Source organism: Opisthocomus hoazin, chromosome 4, assembly GCF_030867145.1.
Source record: "Opisthocomus hoazin isolate bOpiHoa1 chromosome 4, bOpiHoa1.hap1, whole genome shotgun sequence".
NCBI classification, from domain to species: Eukaryota; Metazoa; Chordata; class Aves; order Opisthocomiformes; family Opisthocomidae; genus Opisthocomus; species Opisthocomus hoazin.
In genome coordinates, this window is record NC_134417.1 from 74,087,759 (window position 1) to 74,107,804 (window position 20,046).

General features: G+C 54.5%; 2 protein-coding genes across 4 annotated transcripts; both read left to right on the forward strand.

The window, feature by feature from the left end:
- Window positions 1–2,495: 2,495 nt before the first annotated feature.
- On the forward strand, window positions 2,496–6,071 carry COMMD3 (COMM domain containing 3). Of its 2 annotated transcripts, none has more exons than XM_075419510.1 (8): window positions 2,496–2,674; window positions 3,492–3,603; window positions 3,705–3,768; window positions 3,880–3,914; window positions 4,242–4,302; window positions 4,388–4,444; window positions 4,547–4,606; window positions 5,093–5,627. In XM_075419510.1, exons 1-8 carry the CDS (start codon window positions 2,542–2,544, stop codon window positions 5,141–5,143), a joined length of 573 nt encoding a protein of 190 aa, XP_075275625.1. In that variant the 5' UTR covers window positions 2,496–2,541; the 3' UTR covers window positions 5,144–5,627. The 2 variants fall into 2 exon arrangements, with proteins under 2 accessions (XP_075275625.1, XP_075275624.1); XM_075419509.1 differs by lacking the exon at window positions 5,093–5,627 and adding an exon at window positions 5,687–6,071 and having other exon boundaries at window positions 2,497–2,674.
- A 1,102-nt stretch (window positions 6,072–7,173) lies between these two features.
- Window positions 7,174–17,972, forward strand: BMI1 (BMI1 proto-oncogene, polycomb ring finger). Of its 2 annotated transcripts, none has more exons than XM_075419507.1 (10): window positions 7,174–7,648; window positions 12,672–12,805; window positions 13,190–13,286; window positions 14,054–14,109; window positions 14,244–14,294; window positions 14,560–14,668; window positions 14,759–14,804; window positions 15,297–15,395; window positions 15,840–15,920; window positions 16,016–17,972. In XM_075419507.1, the coding sequence occupies exons 2-10, from the start codon at window positions 12,694–12,696 to the stop codon at window positions 16,343–16,345; spliced, it is 981 nt and encodes a 326-aa protein (XP_075275622.1). In that variant the 5' UTR covers window positions 7,174–7,648; window positions 12,672–12,693; the 3' UTR covers window positions 16,346–17,972. The 2 variants fall into 2 exon arrangements, with proteins under 2 accessions (XP_075275622.1, XP_075275623.1); XM_075419508.1 differs by lacking the exon at window positions 7,174–7,648 and adding an exon at window positions 12,112–12,212.
- The last annotated feature ends 2,074 nt before the right edge of the window (window positions 17,973–20,046 follow it).

Below are 20,046 nucleotides of genomic sequence, written 5' to 3' on the forward strand. Positions count from 1 at the left end.
AGTCTGACAGTCTGAATCCATCTCGTGTCCTTTTTGGAAGGAAAAAGAGAGAAAGAAAAAACGCCAGGCTGAGAGGCTGGGAAGGGGAATTGAAAATGTAAATTTTGTGGTGAAAACCGGTTAAACCTACATGTACTACATAACCTCAAAATGAATCTTTAGCAGTTGTTCCGTTTTTAAAGCTAGATTTTATTTTATAGATTTCAATGTGCTGTAAACGATACGAGGATGTTGAAAAATAAATTGCTGTAATGAGCGATCGTGCCATACGTGTACATTTCTAACTTTTCTGGGGTGACTATGCTTTTTCATAGCCTTGGTCTCTTTACCTTCCTAACACCACAGCTCAGAGATTTGTCCTCTCCTCCATTTCATGGTTTTTCTTCTCCTCCATTTTATGTTGTCTTTTCTTAGGCATCCTGTCTGTATTAGACAACCACACCAAAAGACAGAGAAAGCCTTTGTTTGCCAACCCACCTGCCTGTTGCCATGCCTTCCTTATTTTTGGCAAAATAAGAGTTGCCAGGACTTCTGTCAGCCAGAGCTCTGAAGACCAGAGTTCGTCAATTCAGGGGTGTTAATTTTGATGGCAAAGTATCACGCCAGCGATATCGCTTCAGACTGTGCACCAAACCTCTAAGCATTTGTTCTTCACAGCACCGTGAGGCCTAATGCTGTGCATACATGGCGCGTTAGCATGCAGGTCCCGATCCTGCAGCCACTGGGATCCTCCTTTCGACCTCGGCTTGGGCATAACCGAGACCGGAGTACACAAGCGTGTGTTTTTACAACACGGTGAGCAGACAACCCACAGTGCTAGAAGCTGAGAAGGTGAAATCAGCCAGTCGCCCGCGCTCTGCATCCCTATGGAAGGAGACGCACACGCTGCCGAGGGGCAGGCGGGTTTGCGTAAAAAAACTATACTAATGTCACAAAAAGCAAGAAAGGAAAAAAAATCCAGTGATGATCTCAAACGTAGTCGGATTCAAATAAAGACAAAATGTGGTGCAGTGAGGTGTGATAAAGTCTAGTCTTACCATTCTCACTGTGAGAAAACTTCAACTGGCCTCCGAAGCCGGACTGAGCTCGTAGATGACTGATGGTAATTGGCAAGAGCTATGGATCCAGACACAAAATTCAAAGCACTTTTTGATTAAATCAGCTACCAGCCAATTACTGGTGAAATGTGTTTGTCCAATGCTCTTTGCTGGTAAGAAGCCCAGTCCTGTGACAGCACCGTCAGCCCGCAAATGGGTGGCAGCGCAGGTCGGCAGGGGAGCAACAGAGCAGGCTGAACTCACCATTTTAAGTAAAGTTACTCTGGAATATTATACTCTGCATGTACTGCTATCTGACCTGCTCTTAGTAGCAACACTACTTAAGATAAGAGGCATTCAAAATTTAGAGGGGAAAACGCTCTGCTCTCTTTTTCTGCTGTTTTACATATCTAGCAGGCATTTGCAAGGCAGGTTAGTTTTGCGCTTTGTGTTGTCTAATGTGTGCCTGTAGCACAAAAAAAGGACTATTTATTTGGCGTTTTATAGACCTTATTTTAAAATCATGAATCTGGTAGAGGCCTTTAGCTTTTACTCCTTTTCTTTTTTAGGCTGAGCAGCTTTCGACACTGAATTTCCCTTTAAGAAACGTTCAGCAGAAACATTTGTTCCGTAAAGAAAGCCAGATTACACAGTAATGTTCTTCTCCACTCAAAGCAGCCACGCGCAAGGGAAAAAGGTGATATCTAAAACATTTTGCATACTTCAAAGCTTGCGTATGTCATAATCCACGTGACGTAGTAAGGCCCTTGCCTACGCTTTATTAGTTTGGTCTTAATTTGGTCCTTGGCTGAGGTATAAACACACGGCACTTCATTGTTTCCTCGTGAAATATTAACTGCAAGATTTTGGGGGAACTACGGCAATGTTTCGACGTGTGAAAAAGAAAATGTTAACGCACCAGGCAAAGCGCCTCATGTCAGGAATTTACCAGCCTAACAGGGAGCTGCTGTTAGATGCGTTTTCACTCAACGGCCCGGGAAGGCGGCACCGTCCAGCCGCCACTATTTCGGGCACGTCAGAAGCCTCCATCAAAACGCCACAGCGATCTCAGCCACGAAATCGTTCTGATTCCGAGCCGGCCATAACTATCGGTTAAAAAAAAAAAATAGTGGTTTGATACGCAGGTCCATACCCAAGGAGGGGGGGGGGGGGGGGGGCGGGAAAAACCCCGCTTCGGGACAGAGGGGTCCGACAGCGGGCGTTTCTGAGGGAAACCGCTCCGCGAGGGACCCGGCCAGACCCCGCTCCTGACGTTTGCGGGCGGCAGGTCGGCGGAATGCAGAGCGCTGCCTGTCACCGCAAACCCCGGGGACACGCGGGGGGGGGGGCGGGGGGGGGGGGGCGGGAGGAGGCGCCGCTCGGCGAGCGGCGCCTCCTCCCGCCCCCCCCCCCGCCCCCCCCCGGCGTTCGGGGCTCCGCCTCGCCGCGGCGATCAGCTGCGCGCGCGTCACGTGGGCGCGTGTCGAAGGTCACGGCGCCCACAATGGAGCTGTCGGCGTACGCGCAGGGCGGCTGGCGGCTGCTGGGAGACCCCCGCCGCTTCCCCCCGGGCCCCTACGCCGCGCTTCTCCGCGCCGCTTTCCGCAGCCTCCTCGAGGGGCCCCGGCACGGCTTGGGTAAGGCGCGGCGCGGAGGTGGCGTGTCCGTGTGTGTGTGTGTGTCCCCCTCCCCACGCGGGGGCTCGCCCGTGGGCGGCTCCGGGGGTGCCGCTGCGCGGGGTGTCATCGCTGGCGCGCGACCGCTTCCTCGCGCCTCCCTTAAACCCGACGAAAATGGGGGGGAAGGGGTGTCCCCGCGCGTTCGCGTCTGGCTCCCCCCCCCCCCCCCCGCCGCTCCTCTGCGGCCGCGGGGCTTTCCTTCGCGCGCGGCGCAATTAATTGCGTGGTGTCAGTGACCCCGCCGCTGCCTCCGCGCGGGGAGGGAAAGAGGGAGCCGCCGGGCAGCCCCGCTCCCCGCACGGAAACCCCGCTCCGCGCACGGCCGAGGGCTCCGGTCCGTCCCTCGGGGCTGCGGCGGAGCGCCGTCCGTGCGGGGAAGCGAGGCGAGGGGAGGGGGGGACATCCAGGCTTTCTTCCACGGTACTTCTCTTTTTTTCTTCTTTTTTTCTTTCCCCCCCCCCCCTTTCCCCCTCCTGTGTTTTAATCGGAAGGAGATGGCGGGGCGTGCGGCGCCGGGCAGCCCCGCCTGGCATGGCTTGCGCCAGCCAGCTCTTCAGCCCCCCCCCCCCCCCCCCCCCCCCCGCGTCCTCCTCCTCCTCACACCTTGGGCGCCGTATCCTTGTCGCGTCCCCCCGTCCCCCCCCCACCGCACCGGGCGCGGTCCGCTCCGAGCGCTTCGCGGGAAGAAGCGGGCGGGCGGGCGGGCGCGGCGTGTGCGGGGTCCGGCGAGCCGGCGTGTGTGTGCCCCCCCCCCCCCGCCACCCGTCTGCTGCAGGCGACCCGGAGCTGCGCGGCATCGACCCGGCGGTGCTGAAGCGTTGCCACGCCGCGGCCGCCGCCTGCATCCTGGAGGCGGGCAGGCACCGGGCCGACGCCTCCGCCATCAGGTACCGCCGCGGGGCCGCCCCGCGCCGCCAGCCCCGGCTGCCGGCCCCGCAGCCCGCTGCGCGCCGGCGGAGAGCACACCTAACTCCTTTTCCCCCCCCAGCTCCTGTCTGGAAGACTGCAAACTGGACAAAGAGAGGATAGAACAATTCTGCACGGAATATCAGGTTTTTAAAAGAAGTTTAACTTGGCTGTCTTGTCTTTCTCTCACAGGAATTCATTGAACCTAGCAAATTTATTTTTTTTTTTAATTTCATTTTTATTTTTCTCCCCTCCAGAAAAACAAGGATGCCTTGGAAAACCTGTTGGGAAGGTAGGTCTGTTGGGCAGCACAGGCGTGTAGTTTCAATTACAGCTGCGTTGAGACTGTCCTGGAAAACACCTGTGCGTGCTTTGGGCGGTTAAAGGAAGAGATACTGTTCCACTTTAAAAAAAAAATTAAAATTGTACATTTTTAACAAACTTTAGAAAACAGCCTTTGAAAGTTTTCGTCCTCCTTTTGGAATTCTGCTCTTAACAAACTTCTTGAACTTTTGAAGAAGCATTACAAGGATTGTGAAAAAGTTCTTTATTGGTGGACAGCTCGAGAAAGTGACGTTCGCTCTTAGCGTAGGGAGCTTGTAACTGTTGTGTCTTCCAGCATAGGCAGATCTCCTCTCCATATAACGGATGTGTCTTGGCGCTTGGAATATCAGATCAAGGTAATTTTGGCACATCAAAGTGTTTATCTGCTCTGTTTCAGTGCCGAGACCTGACTTTTTTCTGTGCTCTTTGTTTTTAATTTAGAGCGATCGGCTTCATAAAACTTACCAACCTTCCTACTTGGTGACCTTAAATGTAGAGGTACTGTACTCCCAGCACCCTCAGAGGAAAAAATGGAATTTCATGATTTTTTTTTTTCTTTAATAAAACAGGCATTGTTGTTTGTTGTTTTTTTTCCTTCAGAACAGTGATTCAGGATCACAGCCGGATGTTACTTTTAGTTGCACGATGGAGCAATTGCAGGTACTTTTTTCCTTCATCATCGTTTCTATGCTTGGCTCCGGTTGCGGTTGTAAATTTTTTTTAACAACTTGTCAATCAAAATGAAATAATATATACTATTATTGAGAGGAAAAAAAAAAAATCTAGGACTGGAAGGGTAGAGGAGAACCTTCTATAAAAATTATCCGGGTGCAGTTTTCCTGTCTTCTCAAATAAAGTTGCAAAGTAACTGATTTTAGTTGCTTGGGGAGTGTTTTACATACATGCATAAATATTTAGTTGGTTTTCATGACTGTTACATATGTGTGTGTGTGTATATATATATGTAGGACAAAATACGTGATTTTTCTAAAACTCTGATTCCCCGTGCTTTAGAGAAATGATTAAAGAAGCTGGTTCAATGGTTTAAAAGTGTCATGATTAAAAATAGAGAACGAACTGAAGGTTCTTCAGTGGTGTTAATGACATGTAAGAAATGTACTGAAACCAACGTTGATCTTTGTTTAGCGATTTAAATGTGTAACTGAACAATGGAGGTATTGTCATGCTTGGGAGTGACCAAACCGCGGAGGACTGGGAAGAGGGGCTGGGGGGCAGAAGAAAAGCAAGATATTAAAACTTCAGCTTGATACCTCTCCTTTTTTAACATGTGTCTCTGAAGTTGTCCTTTACTTAGCAATGAGTGTTTTGAATCGGTTTGCTGGCTTGGTGAAAGCTGATGTGCTCTGGCTGGAGAATGGTCCTAGTGCAAAATTGCACTCAAAATATTTTCAGTATTTTAGAAATGTACGTGGTGCCTCGAAGCCCAGAGCAAACGTCAGCGTTAGCCATTGTAACGGTACCAGCGCAACCCACGTGTTAAGAGCAGTGGTCTGTTTTAGTAGATAATATACGTTAAAAGGTGTTTTCCTTCAGTTCCCACTTTTCTTAGCATGTTGTAAAATAGGGAGCTATTTAATTACTCACTGGCATTGTTCATCAGTTGCAGCATTTCTTTGTGGTGTAAGGTGCCAGTTTATCTTGCCTCTCTATATTAAAAAAAAAAGTGTTCATCTAGCTGACCTTTTGAAAAATCCTCTAAGACGGTACTTCATCTCTTAGGATTTAGTTGGAAAGCTAAAAGATGCTGCGAAAAGTCTAGAAAGAGCGGCTCAGATGTGACTGAGGGAAGGTGTCAGCCTGCTGAGCTTGAAGTGCTCCCGTTCCTAGGAGTGTCTTCTAAATGACAAATGCCTTTCATCTCTCCATGCAAACTTTCTTTTTTTTTTTTTTTTTAAAGTCCCTGGGTGCAAATGCAGTTAAATAACCGTTTTTTGTGACCGCACTTGGTATTCCTTGCTCGTGTCATATTTTTTTTAATTAACTGTTGTTAAATATTTGCTTAACTGTCGTGCCTTCAAAGCATTCCTGCTCTTTTATTTTGCCTGTTTGTGGAATCGTCACCGATTATTTTTCTCGGGGCTTTAATAAAGTTGAACAAAGTTGATCACGCTCTGCCCTCTCTCCGGGTGTGGCGGCCGCCCCTGCCCGGGAGATGCTCCGCCGCAGCTCGGCTCCGCCAGCCGCTTCCCGCCGGCGCCGCCGCGCTGTGGCAGCTCGCTGCGGCTGCTCCCCCCGCCCCGGTACGCGGGAGGCGGCGGTGGGCTGCGGTGGGGCCGCGGAGAACCGGGAGAAGGGGGCTGAGCGCGGCCGGGCGTCGGCTCCGGCTCGACGGCGTCTGCCCCCGTGGCGGTGCGGGGCGGCGGGGCCGCTGCCCGCCTCTCCCCGCGGCTGCTGGGTCCGCCCGCACCTGCCGGCGGGGGGAGCGCGGCCCCGCGGGGGGAGCGCGGCGGCGGACGGGCCCTCGCCCCGCCGCGGAGCCGGGCTCTTCCCTCCGCGCCCGGCTTCTCGTCCCCGGCGGGCGCCCGCGAGGGTCTCCCCGCTCCCCTCCCGCCCGCGCCCCGTCCTCTCCGCGGGGTGGGGGACAGCGCGGCTCCCCGCGCCGCCCGCTCCCGCCTCCGCTCTGCGCGGGAAAGCGCCGGCGCGGCCCCGCGGGGACGGGACGGGACGGCGGCCCCGCGCAGCGCGGGTGGGAGCGCGCAACAAGTGCGCGGGGGGGGGGGGGGGGGCAGGGAAGAGGGACGGGTGCGCGGGCGGAGGGACGCGCACGTCGCGGGGTGCGGGGCGCTCGGGCGCGGCGGCGGAGGGAGCGCGGGGAAGGAGGCGTCGGGCCGCTGCGGGCGGGGGAGGGGGGGAAGCCGCGGAGCGGGGCCCGGGGCCAGCGGGGAAAAGGAGGCGTCGGCGGCGCGCGGGCGAGCGCGTGCAGGGCCGGGGGGGCGGGGGGGGGAGGGGGGAGGGGGGGGGCGGCGGGCGGGGGGAGGGGAGGGGGAGGCGGAGGCGGCCGGGTTGCGGGATTGGGTCACGGGGAGGCTGCCGGGCCCCGGCGGCAGCGCCGCTAATTCCCAGGCCGCCCTTAAGGAATGAGGCGCCCCACGTGACGCTGGCGGGGCGGGCGAACTCCGAGCCATTTTGGGGACGGTGTCAGTTTCCACTGTGTGCCTTCAGCCTCGCATTCTTCCCTCCTCCGCCCTCCTCCCGCCCGCCCGCCCGCCCGCCCTCCTTCCTCCCCTCCCCGGGTCCCCGCCACCAACTATGAAATAACAACAACAATAATACTCGTAACAACGGCCGTCACAATAAAGAGAGGGGCGCGAGCGAGGCCGCGCGGCGGAGCGGGGGGCAGCGGGAGAGACAATGGGCTGGCGGAGCGAGGACCCATCCGGACCGGGGAGGCTCTGGGCTCCCAGCGCCTGAGCCGCCGGGGCCGCGGGCCCGCGGGGAGAGCCGGGGAGCGAGGAGGGCCCGGTGGACCGAGCGGAGGAAAACCGGGGCCGGTTTTGTAACTAACATGAGCGGAGCGCAGCAGCGGCGGCGGCGGCGGCAATAAGCTTATTGCAATTGACAGCGTCTGCAGTTCATTTCAAGATGGCCGCTTGGCTCACATTCATTTTCTGCTGAACGACTTTTAACTTTCATTGTCTTTTTTGGCCGCTCCGATCGTCGCCCACCGGCTCCGCTTTCCGGGTACGTATGAAGCGAGGTGTCGCCTCGCCGAGGGCGGGGGGCGGCGGGGGCTCGGCGGCGGTTTTCGGCCGGTTTGGGGGCTGCGAAGGGGAGCCTAGGTGTCCCCCGAGCTCCCCGCACGGGAGCAGCGCTGACAGGCTGCTCCGGCCGCACGCACGCACGGGCGGGCACGCAGCGCCAGCCCCGCGCACTCGCTCGCCTTACGCGCCCACGGTCGCCGGTTTTAGTTCCTTTCTTTCTCCGGACGCCCCCTAAAACCTCGCCGTGCACATGGCCCCCGAGGAGAATATTCCTATTTCCAGACCCTGCTGCCAGCCCGGCCCCAGCGCCCTTTGTTTAAAGGCAGATTTTGATTAAGCAGGGACGTTCGTGAAATCCGGAGCTGCCTGGGTCAAGTGATTTCGGTCCTCCCCGAAAGAAACGCGTCTGGGGGAGGCTAAAATGTCAGATAGCGCGCCCATTTTATAGAGATAGAGCCGGCGGGGGGTGGCGATCCTCCCGGAGGGGTTGTTAGGCGTCGGGGCACCCGGCAGAAAATGTTATTAACTTAAGTTGGACAAGTACTTGTGTGAAATTGGATGGGTCGTAAGATGGCGGTTCCCAGTTGTTCCCAGTGTCTCCTCTCGCATTTCTGCTCTAAACGCGAAAGTTTGGGGGTCCGTGCCTGTCGGGAGAGGAAAGGGGTGGCCAACGCCGAGAAATAGCTTTTTTTTGGGGGGTGAGGACAGCAGTTTGGCTGCGATCTTGGGGAGCTGAGGCGTGCGGTTTGCTGGAGCCTCTGGAGCGAAGGTGCTGTGTCTGTGGGGCGCGGGGGGGGGTGGTGGTTCTGAATTTATTTTCTCTGATTGTTTTTCTTTTTTTCTTTTTTTTCTTTTTCCCCTCCTGAGCCTGGGAAGGGTAAATTTTCGTGAAATCCTTTGTCAGATCTTAGAGATGTCACGAGTGGGCTCCTCGTGCTGCTGATGGGCAGCGCTGGAAAGTTGCTGCTGTATGTTTTTGTAATTGCATGGCCTTGGCAAGATGTGACGCGGGATGTTTCTTTGTGTTTACTGTAAATATTTGCAAATAATCAGGTAAAAATAGGCAGAAAATTCGCATTTCTGCAAAAGTGAGATCATCGCTTTTCAGCCTCTAGAAACTTTGGTTCGCTCCTCCACTCTCTAGAAAAGCCGAGGAAAACCTGGGCGTGTGTGCCCATTGGCAAGCTTGGCGTTAAAAGTTGGTGGGGTTTTTTTGTGGGGTTTTTTTTTTTGGGGGGGGTAGTCTGTAGTGGTCACAGAGCAACTTCTTTTACGGGACTGTCCCAAAGACCAGGGAAATTCTGGAAGCAGAGCCCAGCAAAGCTGCTCTGAAGGACTCTGTGCAGTGCGTCCTGGAAAGTGAGCCAGACTTGTGCTGCAGTTTTCAGAGGCGCGGAGGCTTGACCCACCTGATCGCTCGGAAGGCGCAGAATTAACATTTTAGTGTGCTTTTGAAGCAGACGGACCGCGTCCTCTCCCTGGTCCCAGGGAGGCGATGGGAGGGTCTGGGGTCCCATTGCGCTCAGCTGCCAGCCTTCGGGTCTCTGCTCGCTGGGCAGAGGTATCTGAGCTCCGTGTGCCTGCTCTGAAGGAAGCACCGTCCCTCCTTCGGAACGTGCGTGGGCATTCCTAAGCGAAGGAGTAATAAAACAGGCTCGACAGTAAAAGTGTCTCGGACTGATAATGGGAGAAGATGCAGAAGGACGGCCTCTTTATTCCTGGCCAGAGAGTTTTCCGAGAGGAGATGGGTGCAAAGTACACAAACCTACCCGAGCGATGCTTCTGGTTTTTGTGTATGATTTTCTGTCAGAGACCTGCCGAGCAAGCTTTGATAGCCTATTGCCTTTATAGATTTTTAATAACGTAGCTGATTCTTTAGAGGGAGCATGCACTTCTGGTTTTCTTCATTTTGACATAACCCGTTTAAGGCCTCTAAATAATCAGTTGGCTGGCAGTGTTTACTTCTAGCGAGTATTATCTCCGTATATTTTACGTTTGGTTGTTCCATGTGTCAATGGGTAAATATATATCGTCCTGGATAAGAGGCGGTTGGTGTTGACCGAGTGAAGTGTTGGTATTCGCCGTGCTATCAGGAAAAAAAAAAAAAAACCAAACCCGAAAGCGTTTCCCTCGCACCGAAACGTTAAGCTCAGGCTGCTGTGGTAAAACGTGCTGCGTTCGTGTCAGGTACCCGCGGGCACAGACACGCGTGTGCGTGTGCCCGCACCGTGGCTTTTGGGGAGAAGCCCGGCGCCTGGTGCAGCTCGCGGGAGAAAATCGCCGATTTCCAAGACAGCACGCTAAAAAGCGCGAACTTTGGGCAATAAATAATCCGCGTTTAGGGCTTGCTTCAGCAAAACAGTTTTCGGGGTTGAATTTCATCCCCCTCCGTCTCGGAAGAGGCTACCCCCTGCGTGAAATAGCCGCGTCCGTGTCCTGAGAGGTCTGTGCCGGTCTGTCCCAGTCTGTCGGGGCTGGGAAGGAATTCTCGGTCAGCCGGCTTGCCTGACCTCGGTCACTGCTGCGTTGGGTTTTTTTGGTTCAGATATTTATGAATTATAAGGTGGCGACTTGAACAAATAAAACGCAGAGCCGCGGAAGCAGCCTGTCCGTGTTTGGGTCCCTAAAAGCGACCTCGGAGCCGCCGGCTTCAGGGCTGCAGCGGGGAGAGCAGAGCCCGGGTTCCGCCTGCTCCCGGCAAAGCAGACCCGCGGTGTCGCTTCAGAAGTCAGGAGCGGGGGGTCAGGGACTCTGGAAGCGACCTTTAAACCGCAGTGCGATGCGGGGGGGTGGGGGGGGGTGGTCTTGATTTTCCCGCACGGGGCTGGGAAGAGCTCCGGGGACCCGGTCTGGCGCGGTGCTTCTCGCAGGCGGCTTGGCTGCGGGCTGGCCGGCTGCGGGCTGGCGCTGCGGGGTTCCACCCGCAGGGCTCTCCCGCAGCAGCGGCACCAGAAGCTCCCTGCCCAGGGTCGCTCGCTGGCGCTGTGTGCGCTGCGTGAGGAATATCGTGCCCCTGTCCCGGGCAGTCTGGCCGAAATTTGAAGTTTTTAGCAAGCTTGGTGCGTTGTCTTTTTTTTTTTTTCTTCTTCTTTTCCTTTCTCTGGCTGACATCGAAGTTGGCGAGTGGCAGGGGGGAACCCGGCGCCCGGAGGCTGCTCCAGCCCGCACGGCGGTGCGGAGAGGGCGGCTGGCAGGCTCTGCCTCGGGAGGAGCGGGGACGGGGGGAGCAGCCGGCGTGCTGGGAGCACTGGCGGGGAGGGGTGGGTAGCTTGTGCTGGAGCAACGCTGCTGCGTTGTATTTTTCAGGATCTGGTTGGCAGAAAATAATTTACTCTGCGTTTGACGTGGCCGGCAAGGTTTTTTCCCCCGGTGTACTTTCCCCCTTGCCTCTCATTCCCTCTCGTTTTAAGCAGCCTGTGTGCATCTGACGCTGGTGCCAGTGCATCCGATGGGGGTTTATGGGTTTCAGACTGTGAAAATGACATTTGTTTTTCACTCTTGTCGCTGCATTGTGTTGACAAGGTGTTGATTTAGCTTCAGGAATGAGCTGGTCACACGGTCCTTCGCATGTTGTCACTAACGTACCGTTTAAAGTCGGTTTGGGGTTCCCTCCCCCCCCCCCCCCCCCCCCCCCCCCGGTGTGCTTTATTGCTGAAAAGGGGGTTTTCTTTGAGGATCCGGAGACTTGTTTTCTCCCGTCCGAACACCCTACCCTGGTGCTGCAAATCTCTTTCCACCTCTCGCAAAACTTTGCACCGCGCTCGCTCCGTCCGCGGGAGGCTTTTCAAACGAGAGTCAAAAGCGGGGGGGGGGGGGGGGGGGGGGGAGGAGGAAAGAAAGAGAGAGAGTTGGGGGAGGAGGGAGAGAAAGGGAGGAAGGAGGGAAGGGAGGAAAGGCGAGCAGGGGGCAGAGGGGATGCCGACGGCAGGGAGCGGGAGCCGGGGCTCGGCACCCCGCCGGCGGGCTCGGTCCCGGGGAGTGCGGATCGGCTCGGCTCGGCGGGGGGAGGGAGCGAGCGGAGGGGGAGAGGAGCGATCTCAGACCAGCTCCTCGCACCGAGCCGACGTGGAGAGAGGCCCCTGAGAGGATCCGAAATGGCCGAGGCTCGGGAGGAGCCTCCGGCGCTCGCCTCCGCCGGGCTGAGACCCCAAAGCCCGCGGCCGCCCCCGCACCGCGCCCCGGCACCCCGCGGGCTGCGGCACCCCGACCCCGCCCGGACCGACCCCCAACGCCCCCCCCACTCCCTCCTCCCCTCCCGACCGGGCTCCCAGACCCCCGCGGGCTCCTCGGCTCCTCCGCCCCCCTCCGCCAGCCCCCGGGCCCCGCGTCCCACCCCCTGGCCCGGCCCGGCCCGGCCCCCCCCCGCCCCCCCGCCCGGCTCTCGTGTGTTCCCAGCGGTGGCAGGATGCCAAGTGTAAGTGTAAGTTGCTATAGCAACCCCCTCGGAGAGCGGAGCAGATCCGGATCGGCACCGAGCAGCGGCGGCAGCCGCCCGGACCCCCCTCCCCGGCCGGCCCCGGTGCGCGGCCCCGCTCCGCTCTGAGGTGCGTGTGTGTCCCCGTCCCCCCCGCCCCCCGCCCCCCCCGGTCCCTCCCGCCACCGCCCCTCCCCGCGCTCCGGAAATGCCAGGGCAGCCGCACCGGGAGGCGCTGGTTCCCCTTTGTGCTGCTGCCGGCGGCCCGGTGCCCGCCCGCCCGCCCGGTGCCCCCGCCGCGCCGCCGGGAGCGCGCCCGCCTGCCGGTGGGTGCCCGGGGACGGCCGCGCCTCCGCGGGGCTGCGCACGGGCCGGGCCGGGGACACCCCGCCGGCCTGGGGACCGGCCCTCGCCCGCCGCCCGGCCCCGCGCCCGCGCCGCCGCCTTCCGCGCCGGGTCCGTCCCTGCGCCGGTGCGCGGGGGGAGGACGGGGACGCGCCGGGGCTCGGCACCTGGGACGCCGCCGCCGCGCTCGTCCCCGCTGACCGGCCCCGGTGTGTGTGTGCGTGCGTGTGCGTGTGTCTTTCAGAGCCGCCCCTCGCCGCGCCAAAATGCACCGAACGACCAGGATCAAAATCACCGAGCTGAACCCGCACCTCATGTGCGTGCTCTGCGGCGGGTACTTCATCGACGCGACCACCATCATCGAGTGCCTCCACTCCTGTAAGTACCGCTCCCCCCTCCCCCCCGCCGCTGCCCACCTTTCCCGGCATCCCGGGAACACACACACACACAAAACCCCCAGACAAACCCAACCCCCCTCTGCCCCCCCCGGAACCGCCGCCCCGACGGGCCGGGACATGGGTGGCCCGACCGCGGTGCGGTTATTCCGAGGACGGCCCGACGGGTCTTTGTTACAGCGATAGTATCCGCGCTCTCCGCGTCCCCCTTTCACGGTGATCGCCGCCGATCCGGGCGTTTGTCGAGGCGGAGCGGCGCGCTGCTGGCGGCGGACGGTCCGCCCTCGCTCGCGTGGCTCGGGAACTCGCGGCCCGGCCCGTGCGTGCCCCCGACGGTCGCTGAGCGGCTGTCGCGATTGCCTTGCAGTCTGCAAGACCTGCATCGTGCGATACTTGGAAACCAGCAAGTACTGCCCTATCTGCGACGTCCAGGTGCACAAAACCCGGCCGCTGCTGAACATCAGGTAGGAGCAGGGGGCCGCGCGGGGAGTTTTGCGGGGAGCCCGGCAGCAGCCGGGTCGATGCTATCTCCGCGCCTGCGATTTGAATCTGAAAGGACCTGTCAATTGACAGGCGAACTCGTCTGTGTGTCTGTGTGTGTGTGCTCGCTCTGCGGAGTTTTGTCGTTGACTGAGGCTGGAGATTTCTCCGGGTGGGAGGCAGAAAGTTTTTGCTGGTCTTTTTTTTTTTTGTTATTGTTTTTTTTTATTTTGTTTTGTTTTTTGCCTACGGCAGCCACCGATGCGATGCCTCTTCCCTCTCCCCCTGCCCACACGTACCATCCCGGCAGCTTCTGCCTCCGCTGGCTGCGCCTCCCAGACCCGCTTCGCTCCAGCCGTAGCCCCTCGGCGACAGAACTCGTGCTGAAACTGCCCAGGCTCAGAGGCAAAAGCCTTCGAAGCATGCTTCTCCTGTCAGAAACGTTTTCCTTGCCTGCTACTCTTTGCTCCCTGGATTTTCTAGGGAGGATGTGTGGTGTTTAAAGGCCTTCCTTCAGTCTGAGAGAATCACTTTTCAGCTGCGGTAGCGCAGAGGAGTTTTGGCTTGCAGGGGTATTTAGAGCAGCGTTAGTTTGGTTTCAAGGTCCTGCGTGTTCACTTTTTGTGAGCAGCCTCCCGCTTTGCAGAGGGTGCCTCGCTGTCGGGAAAGGTTACACGTGAGGAGCTGCCGCTTGGGTTAAAATACCACTTCATCTGCTTAATTTTATGTTCTGGGATTGTTCTTTTTTCAGGTCTGACAAAACTCTCCAAGATATTGTATACAAGCTAGTACCAGGCCTTTTCAAAAGTAAGTAGTTCAATTGGGTTGTTGGTTTGTTTTTTTCTGGAGAGTAGAAAAACCAAACCAGAACCGCCGTCCTGTATCGATACCAGGAGTTACAGAGTATATACTAAAACAAAAATGTATGCTTTTCTATCTAGATGAAATGAAAAGAAGACGGGATTTTTATGCTGCTCATCCGTCGGCTGATGGTAAAAGCTTCTCGTTCACAACTTTTACAATGTAGCTTTGACCTAGATGATTTGCTCTTTCCTTTTTAACTTACAAATTATGTATTACCATGACAAAATTTTAAGAAGTAAATTCAGCATAATAGAAGTTTATTGTTGTAACAGTTAGGTAGCTTTAATTCGTAATCTTACTATGGAGACTTTTTTTTTTTTCTTGTTACTGAGAATTGCCATTCTTCCTGATTTGAATTTCAAAATGTAAATTATTGTGGAAATTTCTGCGCAGCTGCCAATGGCTCTAATGAAGACAGGGGAGAAGTGGCTGACGAAGACAAAAGAATTATAACAGACGACGAGATAATAAGCTTATCCATTGAATTCTTTGACCAGAATAGGCAAGTTCCGGAACGGCAATATTTTATATTTACCTGACTGGTAGCAGCTAAACTGATTATTTATTATAATTGTTTCATTTCTTCTCACAGACTGGAACGAAAAGGAAATAAGGAGAAAGAAAAATCAAAGGAAGAGGTACATAACTTTTGCTTAATCCAGAGGAAAAGTAACACACACGCAAACATCTTTGGGGCGGGTTTGTAGTTGAAAAAAATGCATGGGTGTGTGTGTCTAGAACAGAAGCAGCACACCTCCTCTCAGGGTGCTAGGTAGGGAAGAGGTCAGGCATCTTCATGCAGCCTCTTAAAATAAAAAATACCTGCAATAAATTGTTTATTAATTAATTTTAAAATCAAATATATTGTACATACGTATACTGAAAAGAGATTTACTGTGAGATAAAAATCTTTATGTACAAAATCAGTTGCATTTTTAATTACTTCTTCTGGAACTGCAATTTACCACTTGTTTCAGTTGTTCCTTATAAGGCAGCAGAAATTGTTGTATTATAATTCATAATTTAATAGTTTGCGTCTTTTAAAAAATTAACACAGAATGTTAGAGTGCAGCTTTGGTGGGAGTAATTGCTTGTTCTCAGTAGGCCGATTTTCTTCTCTGTGCCACTAGGTGAATGACAAAAGATACTTACGCTGCCCGGCAGCAATGACAGTGATGCATCTAAGAAAGTTCCTGCGGAGTAAAATGGATATACCTAACACTTTCCAGGTACCTTTGGGGAAAGAGTTTGGGGGGTTTTTTTCGTTTTTTTTTTTTAAATCAGTCTTGTTGTTCTGAGCCTGCTAATGATGCTGGTTAGCCCTCATTTTCTCGTTCCAGCCAGTGCTAACTACCAAGCATTTCTGGTGTGTGTGATAAATTGATGGGATTATGGGCATTGTTTTTAAAATAGCTGTCCAGAGAGTTTGGTGACAGTCTGTAATTTTTTTGATGCTGTAAATACCGAGGTGTCAAGAAATCGCTTCGTAATGTGTTTAAAACATCGCTAACAGATATGAAAATTCCTTATTCCCTGCTGGTTTTTGTATACTTTTTTTTTGTTTTTGTTTTTCTGATACATAAATACGGCCATGGGGCTGCTTTCGCCTCAAACGTATGCTGTGGGGTAAATGCCTGGATGCTCCTTAACGCGGGGATTCCTGTATTGAACAGATCGACGTGATGTATGAAGAGGAGCCTCTGAAGGACTACTACACCCTCATGGACATTGCCTACATCTACACCTGGAGGCGGGTGAGTACGGGCGGCCATCTGTCCGGCCGCCTCCCGTGGGGAGCGGGTCGTGGCCTGGGGACGGCGCTGACTGGGGTCTCCCCTTCGCCTTGCAGAACGGGCCTCTCCCCCTCAAGTACCGGGTGCGACCTACTTGCAAGAGGATGAAGATCGGTCACCAGAGGGAAGGCTTGAACAACAGCGGGGAACTGGAAAGTGACTCTGGGAGCGACAAGGCGAGCAGCCCAGCGGGAGGCATCCCCTCCACCTCCTCCTGTTTGCCCAGCCCCAGCACACCGGTCCAGTCGCCGCACCCCCAGTTCCCCCACATCTCCAGCACCATGAACGGCACCAGCAGCAGCCCCAGCAGTAACCACCAGTCCTCCTTTACCAACAGAGCACGGAAAACGTCAATAAATGGCTCCTCGGCCACTTCATCTGGTTGACTGCCAACCAGGCGACCGCCCCCCACCTGCCCCTCCTTTATATAGATCTCTCCATGCCATTACAGCTTTATAGATGCTAATCCATGTGACTATCGTCCAAATTGCTTTCTTTTGTAGTGACACTGAACTTGGCTATAAAAGGCGGACTACGGGACATTCAGGACGGACGTTAATGGAAATGCAAGATTGAAATGTAAATTGTTTTCAGAGGACTGGGAGGCAAACAAAAGTTACACCTTCACCTGTTCTGAGTGATGTGGAGTTGTTTCCGTCCCCATCGTCTGGACTCGGGAGTCTCCAGAAGTGGACACAAATCCCGGGAAGTAGTTTGTTAATCCAGACTAACTCCTCCATTGCGTTCTCTTCGATTGTTATTGTTCTTATGCTGTTTTGTGAACCTGTAGAAAGCAAGTGCTTTTTCATCTTGAAATCCAACAGAACGGAAAGAATATGCATAGAATAATGCATATATGTAGCCATGTCACTGTGAATAACAATTTTTGCGTATTAGCCATTTTGATTCTTATGTTGCATCTTTTACTTCTCTGTTGCTGCGCAGAACCGATCAAAAGAAAAGTAAACTTCAGTTTTACAATCTGTATGCCTAAAAGCGGGTATTACCGTTTTATTTACTGACTTGTTTAAATGATTCGCTTTTGTAAGAATCAGATGGCATTATGCTTATTGTACAATGCCATATTGGTATATGACATAACAGGAAACAGTATTGTATGATATATTTATAAATACTATAAAGAAAATATTGTGTTTCATGCACTCATGATATGGTTGTTAAATTTCTAAACTGGTTCGACCCTCGCAGATGCCGCCTGTTTGAGCTTTGCTCATACTGCAGGAAACACTTTGCGTGTGAGAGCTACAGTATTGGGAAAGCACATTCGAGTCTCTGATAACCTGGAGGCAATTGGCAATCTTAAAAGGATTTTACTGGCTCTGTCTTTTTTTTTTTTTTTCCAAGTGATATATTTTTACTTTCCCAAATGTTGAAGTGATGCAGTGAAGGAAAAGAAAAAAAAAAAAAAAAGTTAAGGGACGTGGAAGTCTTTGACCTGTTTGATTACCTTTTTATTCTTCGGTGTGGTGGGACTGTGTTTTTAAAAGCACACGAAATCATTATAGAAGCCATAAACTATTTGGTATAAACTTTAAGGAACCAGCAAGTCGCTGGATGAATGCATTTTATCTAAATTTGTTTTAATGTATATGTATATGGTACAGTACTAACTTCATTAAAATTTAACAGGTACTTTAATATTTCCAATAAATTGTGGAGAATGCCTCCTCTTTAATGGCCTGCAAATAGGTGCATTTCATTAGAGGCTTCTAAGGGTATTATTTTTTTTTCAAGTGGAAGGAACTTTTCCACCATAAAGTATGAACAGCCCAGAACACTTTTCAGTTTGTGCTTTGCTTTGGTCGAACTTCGTGTGTGTTCATCACCCATCAGTTATACATTTGTGAGGGTGTTTATTCTATATGGATATTGTTTCATGTTTGTACGGGAAAACTGTAGTTAAACATTTCATTGTCTCCAGTCTGCAAAAGAAGCACAATTCTATTGCTTTGTCTTGCTTATAGTCATTAAATCATTACTTTTGCATATAAATTGCTGTTATTTGTCCTGCTTGTTTTTATAGACCAGGTGATTGCAAATCCTCCACAAGGTTATTGCTTATTGATGTATAATGTCTTGTTAAACAAGAGTTGATATTTTTTCCTGTAGTAAACATGTACAGTTCAATTTCAACAGTAAAAACTTCAGTTTTATATACACGAATAACTTTCATTTATAGCTGATCAAAGAAATAAACAAATAAAAGGGATAATTCATTGAAAAACAGCACATGACCTCTGTTGATAATGTGGTGTTAAAGGACAAACATCTTGCTCTCGTTGGAAGTCTCTCTGGGTGTACAAAAGATTTTAGTGAACAGAACAGCAGAGTACTAAAATAACAAAAAAAAAAAAAAAAAAAAAAAAAAAAAAATTGCCGAGAAATCGCCGTGGTTGGTTTTGGTTGCCTGCCTCGAAAACATTTGCTGTTCTTTACTTGACCCCGAATTATTCCTGAAAAACCAGCAAATGGTGCGTTCTCACATACCAGCCGGGCACGGGTTTTACCTCCTGCCTCTTCAAACTCAGCCCACGTCGATCTGCGCGGGCTGGGAAGGGAAAAACAGGGTTTTCGTGGCGCCGAGCGCCAGGTTCTGCCTGCGCTGCTCTTGGATTACTTTTTAAAGCCCCACTGGAACTAAAGGCGTTTTGATGTAAAGATCTCTCTCCGTGCGGCCGAGTGTCTATCTTGGCACGGTTCCCTCGGCTCCCGGAGCTAATCACGCTGTGCCGGCTGAATTAATCCGCCCGCAGACCCGCACCGAACCTGCGGCGGGGGGCTGTGCGTTAACGCTCCGGTAAAATCGCGCTCATTCCTACTGGAAGCAGCTGATAACGACAACTTTTAGCATCAGAGCGGAACTATTTTCGGTCTTTGTAGAGCGCCCGTGAAGCACAAAGCAGTGAACCAGAAGCTGGATAATTCCCTTCGAGGTTTACTAAGCTCTGACAGCGCTTTCGACGTCTCCCGGTCCGGCATCTCCCGCCCGAAGAGGAACGAGCTCCTCCAGCAGCTCTCTCGCCGGGCGGCAGAAGCCGCCGAGGAGGTTTGTGCCGCCGTGTGAAACTCCCGTTTCGCCGCCGGCCCTGGGCGGGTGGCACCGCGACGCCAGTACATCGACTGGGCGCGACTGGGAGGACGACGACAGCCAGCGTTTCGGCGTCCCACCCGCGAAGCTGCCGCGCCGGCCACCCCGCTCGCACCACGGCGGGGTGTTTTTGGTTTCGCGGCGGGCGGGCTCCCCTGCGCGGGCGCGGACACCCTCCCTGCCCGGAGCGGGGCCGCGGATCGGGCTCGGCGCAGCCTGGGCGCTCCCCGACGCCGCGTTTGAGCGGCCCGAGGGGTCACGCCGGAGCCCGACGCGTTTTTCCGAGCTCGTTCACCCTGCGAGCTGAGCAGAGGCAGGGGCGTGCGCCCGCTGCAAAACGATGTTCTTTCCGTCTGCGTCCGACCAGATTTTCCTCCCTGGCTCGGCTGCCCGCAGCCCCAGGCAGTGCTCTGGTGCCCGGTCGGAACGCGGGACGGGTGGTCACGATCCAGCCCCGGGAGAGCGACGGAGAGGGCACAGAGAGAGCTCCGCGGGCTGCTGGAGCGGACGGACGGAGGCGGGGAGGAGGACCGCAAAGAAAGAAAAACCCAAACCACGCAGAACGAGCAGGAGCGCGACGGGCTGGTTCAGCCGAGCCGTTCGTCCTCCGGCACCGAGCGCCGCTGGGCGCAGCCTGCTCCCGCAAACCGTCAGCGTCCGGGAAGCGGGTGCCGCCGCACCGGGGGCCCGGCCAGCACCGGAGGCAGCTCCCAGGACGGCGTTCTCCCGTTTTCCGCCGAGGAAAGCGAGGAACTGGCAGCCGCGGGCGGAGGCAAAGCGAGAGGCGGGGGGTCCCCCCCAGCTGCGGCGATGCTCCCGGTCCACTTGCCGCATCGCCCGCCGCCCCCCCCGCTGTGCAGCTGCCCGGGGGCTCGCTCGTTTCACCGGGGGCTTTCAACGCGCGGCCGAAGCGAGTCCTCCCGGGGCCAGTACCGGGGAGAAGCCCCCTCCCTCCCTCCCACCTCCGCCGGCCCTGCG

Excerpts from the sequence above, each read along its gene's own strand:
- BMI1 (XM_075419507.1), top strand. The coding sequence starts at position 12,694 with ATGCACCGAACGACCAGGATCAAAATCACCGAGCTGAACCCGCACCTC. Across the intron at positions 14,295-14,559 it reads TGCTCATCCGTCGGCTGATG|CTGCCAATGGCTCTAATGAA; the intron begins GTAAAAGCTTCT and ends ATTTCTGCGCAG. Across the intron at positions 15,396-15,839 it reads ATATACCTAACACTTTCCAG|ATCGACGTGATGTATGAAGA; the intron begins GTACCTTTGGGG and ends TGTATTGAACAG.
- COMMD3 (XM_075419509.1), top strand. The coding sequence starts at position 2,542 with ATGGAGCTGTCGGCGTACGCGCAGGGCGGCTGGCGGCTGCTGGGAGAC. Across the intron at positions 3,915-4,241 it reads TTGGAAAACCTGTTGGGAAG|CATAGGCAGATCTCCTCTCC; the intron begins GTAGGTCTGTTG and ends TGTGTCTTCCAG. Across the intron at positions 4,607-5,686 it reads GCACGATGGAGCAATTGCAG|GATTTAGTTGGAAAGCTAAA; the intron begins GTACTTTTTTCC and ends TTCATCTCTTAG.